Source organism: Glycine soja, chromosome 13, assembly GCF_004193775.1.
Source record: "Glycine soja cultivar W05 chromosome 13, ASM419377v2, whole genome shotgun sequence".
Classification (NCBI taxonomy): Eukaryota; Viridiplantae; Streptophyta; class Magnoliopsida; order Fabales; family Fabaceae; genus Glycine; species Glycine soja.
Genome location: NC_041014.1, coordinates 26,800,122 through 26,818,040, shown reverse-complemented (window position 1 = coordinate 26,818,040; position 17,919 = coordinate 26,800,122). Strand labels below are relative to the sequence as shown.

Sequence of the window (17,919 nt, the reverse complement as noted above, 5' to 3'; positions counted from 1 at the left end):
ATCATCTACACGACTCGTTAAAAATTAAGTGTTTGTTGTGTCTCGGTTTCAAACCTTATATTTGTAAGCTCTTATGACATCGTATTTTATCTCATAACTAATCTCAATTTCGTCGTAAAATTCCAAGAGCACAAAATATCACCATTCCAAGAAATTTTTACACATTCTTTTGGTGTAAATATAATTTAACTGAATAAAAGTCCAAAAATCAACCACGTTTACACTACAGAAGAGTACCACCAATCAAAGATGCCAAAAAGCTTCTAAGACAACCAAGACCAAGGACATAATGGTTAGCAATTCAAGAAATTAAGACCACAACTTAATCGTGATGTCCACCAACGATCAGCAATAATGTGGTCTTAGTTTTAGTCTAAAGTAGAAAAGGATAGAGAGAATGGAAATTGGGTAAAAAGAAAAAGACAAAAAAGAAAACTTCACTTGATTGGCTCAACATAGAAAGAGTGAATTTTTGTATCATTGTATGGGACACACGAAGAAAATGCACCACTCCATTTCCCCAATCCTCCTTACATAAAGGTAAAAATGTATATAGCTACATTATGTTCATTTTCTTCCACTCTTATTTATTCAAACAAATAGAATTTTTTTTCTCCATTTTTTTCTTTTTCATTTCCACTCATCCAAACAATACATCATATGCACTTCACTTTGTTTTCTTTTCTCTCTAATATCTTTATCTCTTAATTTCTCTCTTGTTTCCACCTCCCTATCACTTTTCTCAGTCAATCAATGCATAAATGATGTTCCGGGTAGATTCATATTGAGAAAGGGTTATGAACTATCTTGAAACAATGTGCTAAAATATTCAGGATGCCTATTAAAAAAAAGAAACTGATAAAAAACTCAAGGTGGTGCCCGAAAATTTTCACTTAGGGGGAACATATAACCTTAAATCTACAATATTCCGATTGGTTAGTCAACCTAGGGCCTGACTAGCTTCTAGTCTTACAATTACCCCAAGAAAAGGATCACCGGAATCGCCTGGCTAGAGCAAAATATGCATCTGGATTTATCGACATTAATAACTCTACAACGATAACTTTTTCAGGAAGGGGCACCTTGAGACCTGGTTCAATGAGGCCTGCTTGAGAAAATCCAAGAGAACAGTTAGCAACTTTAATAGCAGGTTATGATAAAAAATAAAGTATCAACAGCAATTAGATCCTACTTGGAGAAAGTTTTTTCCCTCTATATAGCTCCCTTGCTAAAGGATTAGCAGCCCAATGATTGACAGCAACACGACTCAAAGGTTGAAAACCAACTATCTTCCTCTCACTAGAGAAAACCACCTGTTTTTCAAACAATTGCAAGGGCAAGAACATCAAAAAATGCAGTAATAAGAGTTTCCTGACAATATTATAATAGGAGAAAATTAATTATCATATTCTGAAATTCTGGAGTACCTGGTAACTAGCAATGTCTTGTATGGGCACTTTTGCATCTGCATCTATATTCTCTGAAGTAGAAAGTGTATCAACACCTTCACCTCTCAAGTAAGCTGGCAATTCTCCAATCCAGACACCAATACCATCCTCCACCTTAATTTCACCCAACCAGCCAAAAGTGTCCTTTACCTTAGCAATAGCTAACACACAACACTCTTCCAACTATCCATGTAAAAGATCCAAACAAGTTCTCAGAAAGAAGTATAAGGCGCCATAAACCACTAAACAAACAGTACAAATATGCCAGGAGGAACTCAGAAACACAGCTACCAAAAAATGACCTATAACCTTTGCACTAAAGAGTCAGTGTTAAACATTGGACAGCAAACAATAGGGCACAAGCCAGTGGCAAAATCCAGTCAGTTTTTCAATATTATAACTTATTAGAGATCAATCCATTTCCTAGAAAAGCTTTTTTTCATAATGTGTCTTCATTGTCTCAAATATGGTTATCTTTTTTGTATATAATAAGATAGATTTCTTGTGCAGCCCATTTTGAATGTGTGAACATTCAAGCCTATCCCTGAAAATGTTATATAACCACTTGCTAAATTTTGACATTAAAGAATTGGGGTTCTAAATTTTAACATTATATAATGCCTTTCTCTGTAGGAAATGCAATAAGGCACTTTTGAGTTGTGCATTTTTTGCTGGAGTATGGTGCATTTGGCAGGCGTGTAATTCAGGAAATTTTAGCAACTAACTTCTCCACACTTTTTTTATGGGATAAGTTTGTTTAGTTAGCTTCCCTTCTGCTATTTGATTTTGAAAGGGAAGTTGTTTGTCTGAAATGAAAAGGGATGGACTGGCTCTTCTGAACAATTTTTTTTTCACACACACAAAAACTAGGTGGAAGCCTTGGGCACTGGTTCACAACCCCACCCCTACAAACTTAAATTTGTAGTGTCCTTTGTAAAAGATTCCCAGGTTCTCCTGGTTTGTAATCTTTTCTTTCTAAATGAATTCTTCTTTTATATAAAAAACAGTTTACGTTTATTTTCTCTTTCAATAATCAATAACATAATAAGGCATGTATGCTGCAATTTGAACAGTAAAGGTATCTAAGTATATAAAAAAAAGGAAAGGGCCATGGCTACGAGACAGTAATGTTAATATGGTGATCATAGTTGCTAATAGTGCCCTATAGCAGCATAGCATTGCTACTCCAGACTCTGGTGGAGTGTTTTTGTGTAGCAGGAGTTGTGGCCACAAATTAGCAGCTGCTATCCCAAAATTCATGGCCATTGAGGCTGCTACTGCTGATAGAAAAATTCCATCATTACCCCAGTTATTGTGGGACACTGGTCCTATTTTTATTTGGGTGGTGTGTGTGTGTTGGGGGGAGGGGGGGTTGTATATTTCATTCTTTATTTGAGAGATATGGAAAGCCATACTCTGTTTCTGCTGCAAGTAGTTGAGAATGAAATTGAGGAAAATATACTGTTTTTGTATATTTCATTCTTTATTTGAGATAGGGAAAGACACACACTGGAATTGATAACTATGATGGTGATAAGAAGTCTAAAATGCTAAACAAAAGACTCAAATAGGTCTACAACAATTACAATTTTTGTTCAGATCTTAATAGTTGTGACAAAACTTCAAATAATATGGACTATTTGGAAGTACAAATGAAAGAAAAGAAGCACAATAAGGAGGTAGTTTAGTAGTGAACTCTATTTACCCATTCCTATAAAGGGGATGCAAATTGTGCATAAACTGCTTGTGAATATTCTCAACATAATAATCATTATAATTGCATAAAAGAATAAAAGAAAAAAGGATAGAGTGCAAACCTTTTTTGTATCAAAAAAGTCATTCATTGCAACATTCACTTCCGATGATGGTAGAGATCTATGTTCTACAGAGTGTTTCCTTTCCTTGCATAACCAAGGCAAACAAAATTGACCCAGAGCACTAATTGCTACAAGAAATATACCACTTGCAAGGGCGAATGACAACAATTTTGGAAAAGAATTCCCCTACAAAAGTAATTAAAGAAAAAACAGTTAAATAATGTACTCTGTTCAACAGTCATAATAAAAAAACCAATTAATAAAGAAAATATAACTATTAACTAATGAAAAAATTCAATGAGAACTGTCCTTGTTTACTTATTTGTATACGAAAACTATATCTTTGGCGTTTATTTCAGCATTAGCATCTAAGTTTCTACACTGTTCTTCCTGTAAAGGACATTTGGTCTTCCCCATTTTTGGTCCACAACAATGGATGTCACGAAATAAATTTTTTTGGATTTAAAGGAGAAAAAAAAACAAGAGGCATTAGATTACCTTTTTATTGTACACGTTGGCAAACTTGGCAGCCACACCACAGGATAATTGTTTATAAGGTAGCGAATAAGGATCCACATAGTATATATCTAGTGTTTCAGCCAACTGAACCTGCAATTTTGTTTGTTAAACTAATTACCGAATGGCATATATTGTATACATGATATCAAATATCAATGACACAGTTATCACATAACTTCAGGTGACCGAAGTACAACTCTTCGATAGCATAGGTGTATATGCAATAGGCAAATCTAAATAAACAGAGCAATAACCATGTATTGAACTAAAGACATCATATTCAAACTTCCAACAAATTGTTACAACTGGTTTCAAACAATAATAATTTAAAGAGAAACTTCAGATGAAGTTATACCTATGTTTTAGTGGTTTTAATGAGATACACTTTAAGGACTTGCTTTGATCCTGTAGGCCCATACAGTCCAATTAATCGCCAACAATTGTAGCCTATGGCCCACTCAGAGGTGGTTAAAGCAGACTATCATTTGGATATCTAATAACTTGAAGTGAGAAAGAGGGGAGGCTACCCACAACTCATAATTAATAATATTAAGCCAAAGGTCTTTACTATCTTCTTTTTCTTCTCTTTTTAATAAAACTGAAGACAAAAATAAAGCCCACTGCTAAGCTTACTAAAATAGTTGAGCCACAACTCCCAATAATTGAAAATAAAAATTAACATTAAAAATAAAAGGCCAATGCAAAAGGAAAAGTTAAAGTACCATTTGAGAGTGGGTCAAAAGAACTTCCCACCTATTTTCTGCAGACTTCTTCCAACCTTCAATTTTGGAATCTCCCACTATCTTCGTGTCAATCTCTAACCGATATGCAGGTACATACTCACTTGCCCAAGCACTGAAATCAGAACCACCAATTTTCTCCAACTTTTCATAACATGATGGCTTCCACCAATGATGCCCTGACTTAATTTTCACAGGCTTGAAGCCATCCTTCATTAAATTATAGTTATCCAATAGACTCCTAGCATTTTCAACTATCTCATCTTCAAATAATTTGGATAAGATAATTGCAGAATCTTTTGATTGTACACTTTCAGGCTTCTGAAACCAGCGAAAGAAACCACCTCTATTACCACCTTTTGCTTTGTCAAGAAATTGTATTTGGGTGCTTTGAAGTGCAGATATGCAAATGGCTTCTGCAAGCACTGAGATAAGATATTCATCGGATGAGCTGAGAGCAAAAGATGCATGAACCTGCTCATATGAAATGCATAAAAAGAACTCAACGCATCAGTATCAGGTCCACCTGCAGGACAGACATTATAATATGAAATTACAATTTACAATAGCAATGGAGATATCAAAACTCTAAAAAAAACTTCAAAAGAAACAAAAGGCCAAGAACCTCTCTCGGTGTTTCAAGATCATCCATCTTCCGTTCCTCTCCTGGTTGAAAGACGGTTAGGTCAAAGCTCCAAATCTGTTGCAAAACTACTTGTCTAAAGGTCATAGCAAGTACATTCTTAGACGCAGAGCCAGAAAATGCATCTTTGGGGAAAGACTTCCTGAGCTTAGTGGCTTTTTCTTTAACTTTCCTAGCAGGTAAGAACTGTCAAAACAACAAGCTTTGAAATTCAATCCACAAATTGCATTGCCACAAGCCCCCACCAAAACATTTCAATAAACAAAATTACAAACACATCCCACAATTGCAGCCTAACACATACAAGCACCTCAAATATGTTCGCAATTTACATCACAATCTCCTCGTTACAACATACACCATGTTTCATCCCTAATGCACTCGTAGCTCAATACACAAAATTATAGTTGTGTTCGGATAAACGTCTCCATAAACACTTTTAGGAGAAAAATAATAAGCAGGTAAAATGAGCTAAAATCAACTTATGCAATTAACTTTTATAAAAGCTGACATGCATAAGTGCATGATTGGTTTGCAGTTGAAAATGTTGTGACAGACGTTCCAATACAAATCCATCGGATAAAAGCAGAATGAACGCAAAAGCAAGCATACTGATCTGTTGGCAACGTAATTTTGCAACGTATTCTCAAACATGCTCTAAGTTGATTTTAGCTTAGAAGAGAAACTCAATCCATTTTTCCTTCTTTTTGTTTGTTTTATTTTTATAAAGAAGTTTATCCAAACACGCCTAAGTAACATAACCTTCAAGTACATTTATCACATCATGCCATGCTATCTCCTACGTGCACGAAACAGAACATGTAATGAAGAGAATTCCTTAAACAAGAATCGATTGATATAAAATTGAAAAGAATATACAGTGTGCTTTGACATTCGTAACATTTTATGATTCTCCATTTTCAATTTCGCGAAACGATGAACGAACCAGTCGAGTGGAGACAGTGGCGTGGTCGCTAGAAGGAGCAGGGAACACGGTTTCGACGACCATGGCGTCCAAGCCGGCGTCGATGTGATCGGAGGCGACTTCACCGCCGTCGGCGGCGGCGGCCGTCAAAGCTTGGTTGAAATCGACGGTTCCGACGAGAGTGAGCTGAGACAGGTCGTTGTCGTAGGTTCTGACGCATGGGAGGTTCTTGCCGTCGGAGTCAGCTATGGCTTGGAGCACCTCCTTCTCCGTCACAGGAATGCTCTTCGGAGAAGAACACGAGAGGGCAAAGATGGAATTTTTTGAGTTCGTGAAGCGCAGAGTTGAGGAGGAGAATTTGGTGTAGGGGAGAACAGGGGAAAACAGTGAGGAAGCGGCCATTGCCTTTGCATTTGCCTGACGATGCTTTCCTCACCTCTTCCGCTCTTATCATTCAACGTACTGTAATTGTATAGACTATTGGGTTGGGCCACTTCTTCAAAAGTTGTTCCCGTTGGCCCAAACAAAAAAACTTGAAATTTGTTTTTTTTTTTTTTCTAATCACGACATTGAATAGCTCTACAAAAGTCCAAGCTAATAAGAGGGCAAAATGGGTGGACCAACCTGATCCATGGAGCCAAGTGAGAAAAATGGACTAGACCAAGTTAGTCCACATTTTACATGGGTCTCATTTTTTGAAGTTTGACCAAGCCCAGTGACATATCAGGTTGAATCATACTGACATGTTTTACTTTTTTTTGTCTAAATGTATATAAATTCAAAAGGAAAAAAAAATTGGACCAAAATAAGTTGAGTTGAATTCGAGCATATATTTCTTGATTCCAATTTGGCCCAACAGACTTATTGGCCCAGCCCAAATAGGTCTATTTTTATTTAGGTCAACATTTTTTGTAATCTAGCTTAACTTGCGCGATGGATCAACAGGTTCATTTTGTCAAGTGACTAATCTTTGTCGGAACCTTGAGCACACATGAGGTGAGTATTTTCTTTCCAACACAGTTTATTTCTATCCAAAGTCAAGATTGGAACCTTAAGCTACTTAGTTAAGAGACACAAATCACTACCACTTATGCTAACAATTATTGATAAATACTTGAAATTTGTGAATCATACTAACTTAAATACTTGATTTAATTTCTCCAATTTTCTATTATTATTATTATTATTATTATGAGTAGTAAAATAAGAGAACCAATAGAGAGATTTGAGTTTAATGATGAAAGGAGTATTTTTTCATAATATGATCAACTCACAAAATAGTAGCATCTCCTTTTGTTGAAACCAAAAATACTAGCATCTATATATAATAGTGTATAAATTTGAAAACATTTTCTAGAAAGTTTTCACACATGTCGCATTCTCAGCAAAGAGAGCTTCATGTACTCTATGTCAATTTTGGAATGTTTGAAAGGTAATTTATTTCATAACCTTTTTCTAACAATTTTAAATGCAATGGCTCTAATATAAGTATAGATGGAGAGTGCATCTGAACCATTCATCTATACCTAAAACCTAAAACTATTTACTCATTCTTGTCTCTCTCTTCTTACCAACTTTGCCAAAATCTTTCAACTTCTCATGTTTCTTCTTTGGCGTCAACGCCATTTCCAACCTCTCTAGATTGAGATTTGAAAAACTAATCCAACTAAAAAAAAATTCACTTTTCCTTCTATGTTTCCTTAAAGAAATTTTAGAAAAATCACGCCTTGATAAAATCCTATTATCTCGTAGAACCATACTAATTAACTTTGTTCCTTTATCTTTTGCATTTTCCCTTTTTTTTCTCTCTCTCTGGCACATTAAGCTCATGTAAGATTGTGTGTATGTTATTGGGTGTTTTTATACTGTGTGTTTAGATGAGATTCAATCAAGGAAGTTTTGATGGGTGTCAAGTGAGGAGATTCCTCAATTGGTCAACAAAATGAATCAAATAGAGTGTTTTCACTATTATCTTGGTGAGTTTTGAGTCTCTGTAGGCATATGCTTGTTTTGCTTTGTTTTTTTGTCTTCAAGTGTGTAATTATGGATTAAAAGAGTGCTTCCATGTGTTTTTTTTATTTATTATGTGGGGTGGAATTTAAATTTGAATTTGAGGTTTCCCTTGTTGTTGTTTTGCAATGTTAGTATTCTTAATTGTTAAACTACAGTTGTATTTTGTGTGTGAAGAATGTAATGTATGTATATGTAGCAATTATATTATTTAAAAAAAAATGCTCTTGAATTTTTTTTATTGCAATGATTGCCTTTGTGCTTTGTTTAGTATTCCTTTCATTTTTTTTGTCTTTTAAGGTTTCTACCTAAAAATAAAAAGATGTCTTGATCATAATAAAATAGTTATAAGATTTCTTATTTTATCCTTTTTTATTTCTATTTCAGAATAAATACATGTGTATAAATTAATTAAAGATTAGATAAAAATTAAGGGTATAATTGATAAAATAATAACTGATGTTATCTTAAACTTTAAAAATGACAAATATATATATTTTTTATTTAAAAATGATTAGATAGACACACAACACACACACACGCACACACGCACACACGCACACACACACACACACACACAATAATCATGTTATTGATACAAAATATTTATCAATTTTATTATCAATAATTAATCTTTGTCAAAAAATTTAACTAGTTACTAATATCACTCGGATCAATAATTTATTAATATAATAATACTACATAATCTAGAGAGTGACAATCTCATTCTTTTAATTAGATTCTTTTTATCTTATTGGAAAACATGTTTATCTCAAAATTATATAATTAGAAGAAAAAAAATCTACCCATCCAATCACCTCAAGTTATATTCTTTATATCATTACCCATATGCATGATCTTCTTAGCTATTTATCCATTTTAATCTACTTTTTTTTATTTATTTCTATCTCAACACTAAATTTCAATAATTTTTTTAAAAGAATTTATCAATAGCTAAAAATAACTTTATATCATAATTTAAATTATTTACTGCAAATCTAAAATATAATTTGTATATTTAAAATACTTGTTTATTATAAATTTAATTTTAATTCAATTTACATATTAAAACCATTTTCATTACGAATTTTAATCATATAAAAAATCATTATAATTTATTATGTATAAATTAAAATACCAGTTTATTAATGTAAAAATATCTATATTTTAAAAAAATAGTTTTAGAAATTATAAGGATAATTAATATCAAAACAAAATATTGAATAAGAACTCAAATAAATAAAATTTCAAGAGAGTGAATACAAATACAATTATAGGACAAAAATTGTTTAAAACTATTTATACAAAATATTAAATATTTTTATAATATTTATTTTTTTAACATTTACTTTTAAGAAAAATTGTAAAGTAGGGGGAGTGATAGAATGTTCATAAAGGTAAAGATATGATTATATTATAATTTTGATTCTCTCTTATATGCAATTTTAGGCTCTATACGGATGATTTCTCGTTTTTAGTTTTAAAATTTTTAAAAATCAAATTTCGTATTTAGGTTTTAAAAAAGTTTAATTTTGATCTAATACATAATTTTTGTATATGTTTTTTTTTTCATTTCAATTGTTAAATGTTAATGTTAATTTTCATTTCATCAAAATTTACACCATTATTCACCAGTTAAGTTAAATTAAATCAAAATTGTGAACCTAAAGTTAAAGAAACGAAAATTATAATGTAACCTAAGAAAAAAAAGGCTTCTGTAAAAAAAAAAATTGAATAAATTTGGTGTTCTTCACCATTACACATCATACGCTCTCCCCCCCCCCCCCCCCGCCCCCCCTCTCTCTCTCTAGGGTTCGATCAGAATCAAGGTATGTTTTTTTCTTCTCTCTTTCTGCTTCAATTTTTCTGGGTTCGCTTAGTGTTTGATTTGATTTCCCTATTTCCTTTCTTCCTTTTGCCTGACTAGAAAATTTGTGGAACAGAGTAGGAAAAGGGCATAACTTTGTTCCGCAAGATTCTGTGTTTTCTATCAACCTGGCAACAAAAAATTGTTGAAATTTCGATGTGAACCGCTTCTTTTCTCCTTAGGTTTTCATGTCTCCGATGCAACAGAGATTGGAAGTTTAACACTTTTTCCTTCAAATTGTTTGTTGACCGAAAAGTTCTAACAAAAAAACAAAATTAATTTTATCGTTTAGGTTTGTAATTTATATATTTCACATTGGTTTGGTCTTAACAACACGTGAAAAAGGGATTACTTGCTTGAGTGAATTGCTGGAGATGCTTGATTGTTTTGATGGGATGGGACTGTGGCTTGTTTTATGATGAAACCATGTCTGTATAGATTTTCAATTTTTGGAACAAGGAGGAGTTTTCAGTTCACTGCATTGTTTTATATATATATATATATATGGAAAACAGGGTTTAAGCCGCCATGGGAAAAAGGAAGGCAAAGGCAAAGCCTCCTCCAAAGAAGCGAATGGATAAGCTCGATACTGTCTTCAGCTGCCCTTTCTGCAATCATGGCAGCAGTGTCGAATGCCGCCTGTAAGCACTTCCTGATTACTTGTAAAGGATGTGACCATGTGTGTGCGTGTGATTTCAATATGCATCCAAACTCCGAAGACATTGATGCATATATTTCTGTAGAATCAATTGGGTTCCTTCTGTTTTGCATGTTAGAATACTTGATTTGAAGCTCATTTTTGGGGTTCTTTTGGCAGTGACATGAAGAACTTGATAGGGGAAGCTATCTGTGGGATATGCCAAGAGAGCTTTAGCACTACAATCACAGGTTTGTTTCAATGGGATGTGTTTGGCATTTTGTGACATTGACTCCGAGTGAAGCAGTTAATTCAAATTGGTTTATCATGGCTGGAAATGGATAGGGAAATGGGAAATAGCTAATATATACGGTGATATATAAAAAGCAACTAGACACAGATGATGTTCCCTTAATACTTGTTTCTGATAATGCTTCTTAACTAAAATGAAGTTACTGGGATGTGCTACCTAGCTTGACATTTTGGAATTGCAAAAAGAGAAGAAATGTTTAATTCCTACCGGTGATAAATTATCATTTTTGTAGTGTTTGGCAGAACATTAGGAATAAATTTATCTCCACTTCTCATGTTCTTGTTTGTGCCTATTTGAAAGAAAATGGAAAGTGCATTTCCCTTGTCATACTGTGGTTGAGAAAGAAGTGTTTTGCTTTTTCATTGACGAGATTTGAAAAGTTTTCTATTGACAATTTTATATATCTTCTGAGAGCACACATTACAAATGTAGCTAATAATTATCCTTTTCTTGTGTTCGCAGCTTTATCAGAGCCAATAGACATGTAAGTTAAATCAATATGTTGGAAATATATCTCCATCTCTGTGTGTCCATGGCATTCATGACTCAAGGAGCTTGTTTTCAACTATGCAGATACAGTGAGTGGATTGATGAATGTGAACTGGTGAACCACCCGGATGATGATGGTGCTGAGCACTGATGCTCAGATTCCTGTTCTTGTGGTTGTCAAAATGGATTAACTGGCCAATTTTATATCTTAAAAGTTCAACCTGTAACTATGTCAGTTCCTGATGTGAGCACTGGTGCAACTATATGATCCATGTAATAGCTTAGTTATGTAATAGCATGTGCAAGAACATGAGAATAATTGTCCTTTTTAGATGAAGCCACCTGGATTAGAAGCTAGTCTGTAATATCTAATACTATTATACTGTTTCTGTATGTGTGCTGGTTGCATATGTAAAGAGTGTTTTTCTTATCCTTTGGAAGTGACATGGAAGAAATGACAGAGGAAGGGAAAATAGAAAATAAATATTATTTTTTCTTTTTTTGTTTACACAATAAGAAGAAATGATTAATTCGCACGGGGAAATGATTAATTTTTTTTATCTTTTCTTAATGAAAAAGAAAAAGAGAGAAATGTTGTTTGATATCTAAATGATCAAACTGACTTTATATTTTTATTAAACAATTTACGAAATCATCTTATTTTTTCATTCTTTTCTCTTTCTTTTCTAATTTATACATGCCATAAAAATATAATGGACAGATATTTAGACTATTGTTAGAGGAAAAAAATGAGGGAGAAAAAAAATTTAAATAGGAAGAAAAGTGAGAAAAGAATTTTTATTTTTTTATTTTTTGAAGTTAATTTTTCTTCAGATTTAATTTTTATTTTCTCTTCAACAAAAAAAAACATCGTTATGTGTTTTTTCTTCTTAATTTTCTTTCTTTATACTTTTACTCCTTCCAAACAAACCTTAATATATTAGTCAGGTGTATTTTTAATATTATTGTTAGAACAACATTTAAATATATATAGATATATTGTCGGTGTCATTTTTTAATCAAAGTCGGCATTTTATTGATTTGTAATTAAAAGCGGATTGAGATAAATTGATTTGCAACAACCACAAGTCCACAACCATATTTTAAATCACTCCAAAATTAATCGTATCGGATGCCCTATTGTAATGTCTAGATAGAGAAGTCACCTCGTAACGAAAAAAATTAAACAAGGCATATCATCATGAATGCTGACTTTCGAAGATTCTTTTCCTTTTTTCAATGGATAAATTCTCATGAAGGGACACAAACATTTATTACACAGCCAATATTATGTGCCCTCCATATAAGTAGCTTACATTAGCATGATTAAGAAAATAAAGAGTCAAGAGGACTGAATTGCTGCAACTTTGTGCTGATGATTCATTCTATCACTCACCAATTGTTGGTGATCTTCCCAAGCAAGCCTCTAATGCAGCACTTGTGTGAGAATGAGCTATTCACAATGTCTTGACAAGGATAAAAAATCACCTTGTCTTGTTCCTAAGAAGAAAAAGAGGAAAAGAAAAAGAGATCAATCATGTCACATAATAGTCTAATGTGTTGTGAACAACATAGTCATCATATGGTGAAGTTAAGCCGTATTGATAAGGTGCATTTAGTAGAGCAACTCTGTTAGAAGCTGAATAAACACCACCTCCTATGCCAAGCTTGGTTCTACTACCTTTGGCAGAGAGGCTTCCCATGTGCTTCTGAAGATCAGCAACTGAATCACCTGTTACTATCTTTGCCTTGGAGCTCTTCTTCCCATCGACCAGCTTTAGTTCCAACCGGTATAAGGCGCACACATCGCACTTGCTAATTTCATACTCATAAAGGTGCCACTCAAAAAGGTTCAAAGGTTGAGGGTCCATGTAATAGGATCTCTTCAGCCCTCCAAATTCGTTCATCACTTGCTTTCTAGACTCGTGCCATCCACGCCCGCTATAATCCGGCAGTGACCTCTGCTTTCTGTTTCCACTCTCAAATGCCCTTCTAGGCTTATCAAAGAATAGCCACTCCCTAATAGTCTCACCCTCTAGAACACATATATCAAAGAGCTCTGCAATCAAATGGAAATTGTTTAATTACATTAATATTCTCAACTGTCACATTTTACACTGTCTAACTAATCAGAAATCACGTTAGACATCACTTTTAAGGTAATTATTGTAAAATTTAACAAACTTATCATGCATGACAGTTTTTAATTGATTGACAATGTAAAAACTCTTAACATTGTCGGGACATGTGGTATTCACTCTTTAAAAGAATCACTAGAAAAATCTTCTTTAAAAGAATCACTAGAAAAATCTATGATTGGATATAGCGTTCTAGTTAAATTTGATAAGGAGGCATCAAATTCAAATTACCAGGTGCATTCCATGGAGATTTTGCGGTTGCTGCTCCCTCACATTCTGGGATTCCAACAACTTTTCCTTGTGCCTTTGCACTAAGAGCAGCAAAAAGTAAATTATCCTTGAGTCCAATTCCCCCAGGTCTTAGAACTGGGGTCATCCCTGGTGGTCCTTCGTTTAAAGCTAGAGCGGCGTGAAAGCTACTGCAATAGTCTTGACACCAGTCCAAGCCTTGAACTGGTCTTGGACAGTCCCAAAGTGCGCATTTTGGGCCTAAGAAAGCAGAAGGAGGAGGGCACACACTTGGCAGATAGCTAGATATGTGAGGAACACGACCTTCCTCACAAAAACCTGTACCAGCATAGAAGCTGTCATCCATATCCTTATTGATATCAAATTGGTGATACTCTAAAGCAGTTCCATCCAAGTTGGGAAATCCTACAGTGAAGGGTTTGCATTCCTTAAGTAATAGTAATTCCTGTTGATGCTGACCCTGGTTTATAGTTAAACCAAGAAATTCATTACTATTACTGAGATATCCAAATTGCTGACAGGCATTGAAATAATAGTTAAAACTATAATGCATTAGAACGAAAATTGGGCTTTGAGTGGGGAGAAATTTAGTATTAATTCTAAGTTTCTACTTTCTAACAAAGGATTAAACCAGCAAATCCATACATGGAAGATTAAAAAAATACATTAAAGAAAAAGCTTAACGCAAGTGAAAGATAATATATCAGGTTACAATCTTTTTCATTTCAGTTTGCATTAGAAGATATCAATCATTCTGAAGCATTCATTCTACATATGAATTGAAATAGGGCCCCCAACAACAAGAGAGAAGCTTCAAAATTAATAATTGTAGAGCCACAGAAAGGAAAAAGAAAAAGGCACAAAATAGATGAATTATGGTCAAAATGGATGAACAATCCCCCAAAAGGAAAAGGGCACACACCTCTTGGACTATCACCTTAGCCCCAGCCTGCATAATCTGATCATTAGGTTCAGGCTTAGGTGCAACTAATGGACTAGTGGCATCATCTTCCTCCTCACAGAGCTGCAATAGCCTATAGACATCGGTAGAGAATGAACCAAGACTGCCACCCTATAGTCAGCCATAAATACAACTACTCAAATCGAAATATTGTCATTCAAAGTTCACACATAACCACAAATTCACAATTGAAAAATTACAGGTTACAATCAAGGACTACATGAGCTAGCTTACTTGCTGCAAAGAGGAAGCAGGAGATGGCTCGTTAAGCTCAGCCTTCCACTCACGAAGCATCTGATGGACTTGCTCCTCCAGAAGTGCAGCATCAATAGTACGGCTCTCCTTTCTGGCAAACTGCAGATCCAAGAACATCACCTGCAGATCATCAACATGGTTCCTTGCCTTGTCCTTAAAGAGCCTGTGTGATGCTAACTTGCAGCTGCTCTTGGAAATTTTCTTCATCACAAAACTTTAAGTCCTGCCTAGAAGACCCTACACTCACCAATATAACTGAGTTTATGATGCAAACAACTTCCAGATAAGTTTATCATGATCATTGTCATTGATCAGGAGCATATTCCAGCTCACCCTCCACCCCAAAAGTCCAGAGATTCTAAAACCAATATTCCAACATCCCCATTTTCAATTAATTAACTAAAAAAAAAAACAGAAACATTAACAAAGATCAGAATAATCAAATTATTTAGAAGCAACTTTAACAAAATGAAACAAGAAAAATAAATAAAAAAGATTAACTAAAGCAAATCAAAAGCATTGAGCATAGCATCATTAAACAATCTCCAACTCTGAAGCAAAAGACAATATTAGCTCAAAGGAAAACAAGTACATGATCACAGTTTTCAGCCAAGAGATCCGATTTAGAAAAAAGAAAAGCCATGCATGCTCACCTGAGACTCCAAATTTTGTATATTAAAGATACAAGGTTCAATGATCTCTCTTCAGAAAAAGATTTAAGGTGAGAAAGTCATATAAAGAGATGGAAAGGGAGAAGAGAGAGAAAATGTTTTTTTTTCTCTCCTCTGATTCCCTTTCTCAACTGATCAAGATCAGTGTGTGAAAGGGGACAACAAAAAAACAGAAAAAAAACATAGGGACATTGCAGTTACAGTTAAGTGGAGTTTGAAGAATATATGTTGTTGGATAAATAAATATTAAATATACCCAATGTCTTACCCGAAATAACGGTTATAACCTTCTTCATCTTTTTCTTTTAATTTCAATATTTACAAAGGAAAAACTTTTATAATAGTTTCTATTGGTGAATTGGGTTCAAACATATAATCGGTTTCTTTTATGTAATATTATCATGGAGAGAATCATGCGATGGGAAACATGAAAACACAATAACAAACTCACAAAAATAAATTTTCTCAAACTTGTAAGAACATGTGAAGAGCACCAATGACAAGATAGAAATTAAAGAAAACAGAGACACAATTTATTTAACATGGAAAATCCCTCGATGCAAGGGTAAAAAATCATGGATTGTCAGACCAAAGAAATAACTCCACTAGAATCAATGAACATACAACTGATACAAGAGAACCTCCAACAAGTGTACTAAAATGTGCTACAATCAGTCAAGTCAAAACAAACCTCCAATTGGTACAATAGAGACAAGAAGATAAAACTCCAAAATATAGAACAGCAAAACACTTATTTCTCTCTACAAATATATATTTTTTTCTCAATCCAACCGGACAATCCGGACAATTTTAAGTATTACGCACGTAGAACTTGCTGTCCAAAAATTAGCCCGATCCAACTGTGAACATATCTGCAGTTGCAATCTGAAAAAATGCTCTCCAGTATATATACAGAAATCACAATAATTTTCCTCTCCTTCTTTCTCTCAATGATTTCTAACTATTTTCCCTCTCTCTAATGAATCTCTTGCTGTATCTCTACACTTACATGTATATGTTATTTACATATTGTTTCCATGCTATATATTTTATATCTTGCAATTGTACTAATTACTTTAGGCTTGTTAGTAATTCGGTGTCAAATGTTTATATCATCATTGATAAGTATTATACAACATTTATTTAAAAAAATTATTAACAAGTAAAACACTATCAATTATCACCAAAAGAAAAAAAAACAAAACAAAATAAAACAAGAGGTACAAAATTAATATATAAAATAAAAACTGTGCATTGTAAAATTAAAGAAATACTTTTTCAAAGACAACATATTTTTTTTTCTTAGAATATGGGATGCCGTTGTCTCATAACCACCCCAATATTGTGCCTTCTCGAATATAGATCGCATAGATCTTCAGAGTGGTCCTTCAATTGAGTGTTACCAAGTCGATAATTTGTTGTTAACTTTTCTTCTTCCCAATAAAAGGAATTTAACATTATATATAATGCTTTATTTTTTTAGTCATGAATCATGAAAAACAAATGTAACAATATAAACCAAACTTTTTTTTATATGTATAATAATTTATGTATGAAAAATAAAAATATTCATACTTCACAGCTGATTTTGGTCTAATTAGTGAAGAAGAAATAAACTCATGAAGCACGTTTTCCCTTTTTCTTCTTTATTCAATTTTCCCCATTGGTTTTACAAAAAAAATTTTGCAGCAATTTGCTGGTGGTTCAATCAAAACACTGCTCCAAAAGGGAGAAGAAATGGAGGAAATAATGGAAACTGTACAAGAAAAAGAATAAGATAAAAATTTTCAATTGGGTGAATAGGGGAAGGAAATCAGGGTAAGGAAGGAATAAAGTACTCTTCCTACCGTCCAACATATTCCTGTTTTGATGCCTCTCTTAATGGAAGAGCTTTATAGGAGGCTGCTTAATAGAGATCATATCCAACTGCATCCCATGATTAATCATTCGGACCATCCACATGTCATGTCCACAGCCCTCTATTTTCCCAAAGGAAACACAGAAAAGGGTATAGTAGGGTGGGTAGTTGTGCTCCAAATCAATTGACCATTGTCACTACTAAACTTAATAATCACATGAATTGCTTCGCTATTTTAACCAACCAAAATGGTTACCATCTTCTGAACTCTATCTAGGAAGTTTAACTTAATTAGTTGAGCAGAAAATTTGTAAATTGTAAATTGTTATAATTTTGTAAGCTCTTTGATATCTATCTTCGATTTCCACGGAATAAAAAA

At 33.6% G+C, this 17,919-nt stretch overlaps 3 protein-coding genes across 4 annotated transcripts; 1 reads left to right on the top strand and 2 right to left on the bottom strand.

Annotated features, from left to right (window-relative positions):
- Window positions 1–460: 460 nt before the first annotated feature.
- LOC114382398 lies at window positions 461–6,553 on the bottom strand. The gene is made up of 8 exons (XM_028341784.1): window positions 6,114–6,553; window positions 5,150–5,353; window positions 4,507–4,998; window positions 3,764–3,874; window positions 3,266–3,451; window positions 1,428–1,631; window positions 1,193–1,313; window positions 461–1,105 (listed from the first exon to the last, which is right to left on the bottom strand). The coding sequence occupies exons 1-8, from the start codon at window positions 6,492–6,494 to the stop codon at window positions 993–995; spliced, it is 1,812 nt and encodes a 603-aa protein (XP_028197585.1). The 5' UTR covers window positions 6,495–6,553; the 3' UTR covers window positions 461–992.
- A 3,258-nt stretch (window positions 6,554–9,811) lies between these two features.
- On the top strand, window positions 9,812–11,904 carry LOC114380944 (transcription elongation factor 1 homolog). Its single transcript, XM_028340086.1, has 5 exons — window positions 9,812–9,931; window positions 10,485–10,610; window positions 10,787–10,857; window positions 11,382–11,403; window positions 11,493–11,904. The coding sequence occupies exons 2-5, from the start codon at window positions 10,498–10,500 to the stop codon at window positions 11,557–11,559; spliced, it is 273 nt and encodes a 90-aa protein (XP_028195887.1). The 5' UTR covers window positions 9,812–9,931; window positions 10,485–10,497; the 3' UTR covers window positions 11,560–11,904.
- Window positions 11,905–12,582: 678 nt separating this feature from the next.
- On the bottom strand, window positions 12,583–15,880 carry LOC114380875 (transcription factor VOZ1-like). Of its 2 annotated transcripts, XM_028339985.1 has the most exons (6): window positions 15,665–15,880; window positions 14,991–15,248; window positions 14,718–14,867; window positions 13,778–14,255; window positions 13,090–13,467; window positions 12,583–12,908 (listed from the first exon to the last, which is right to left on the bottom strand). In XM_028339985.1, exons 2-6 carry the CDS (start codon window positions 15,216–15,218, stop codon window positions 12,862–12,864), a joined length of 1,281 nt encoding a protein of 426 aa, XP_028195786.1. In that variant the 5' UTR covers window positions 15,219–15,248; window positions 15,665–15,880; the 3' UTR covers window positions 12,583–12,861. The 2 variants fall into 2 exon arrangements, with proteins under 2 accessions (XP_028195786.1, XP_028195785.1); XM_028339984.1 differs by having other exon boundaries at window positions 12,583–13,467.
- Between the last annotated feature and the right edge of the window lie 2,039 nt (window positions 15,881–17,919).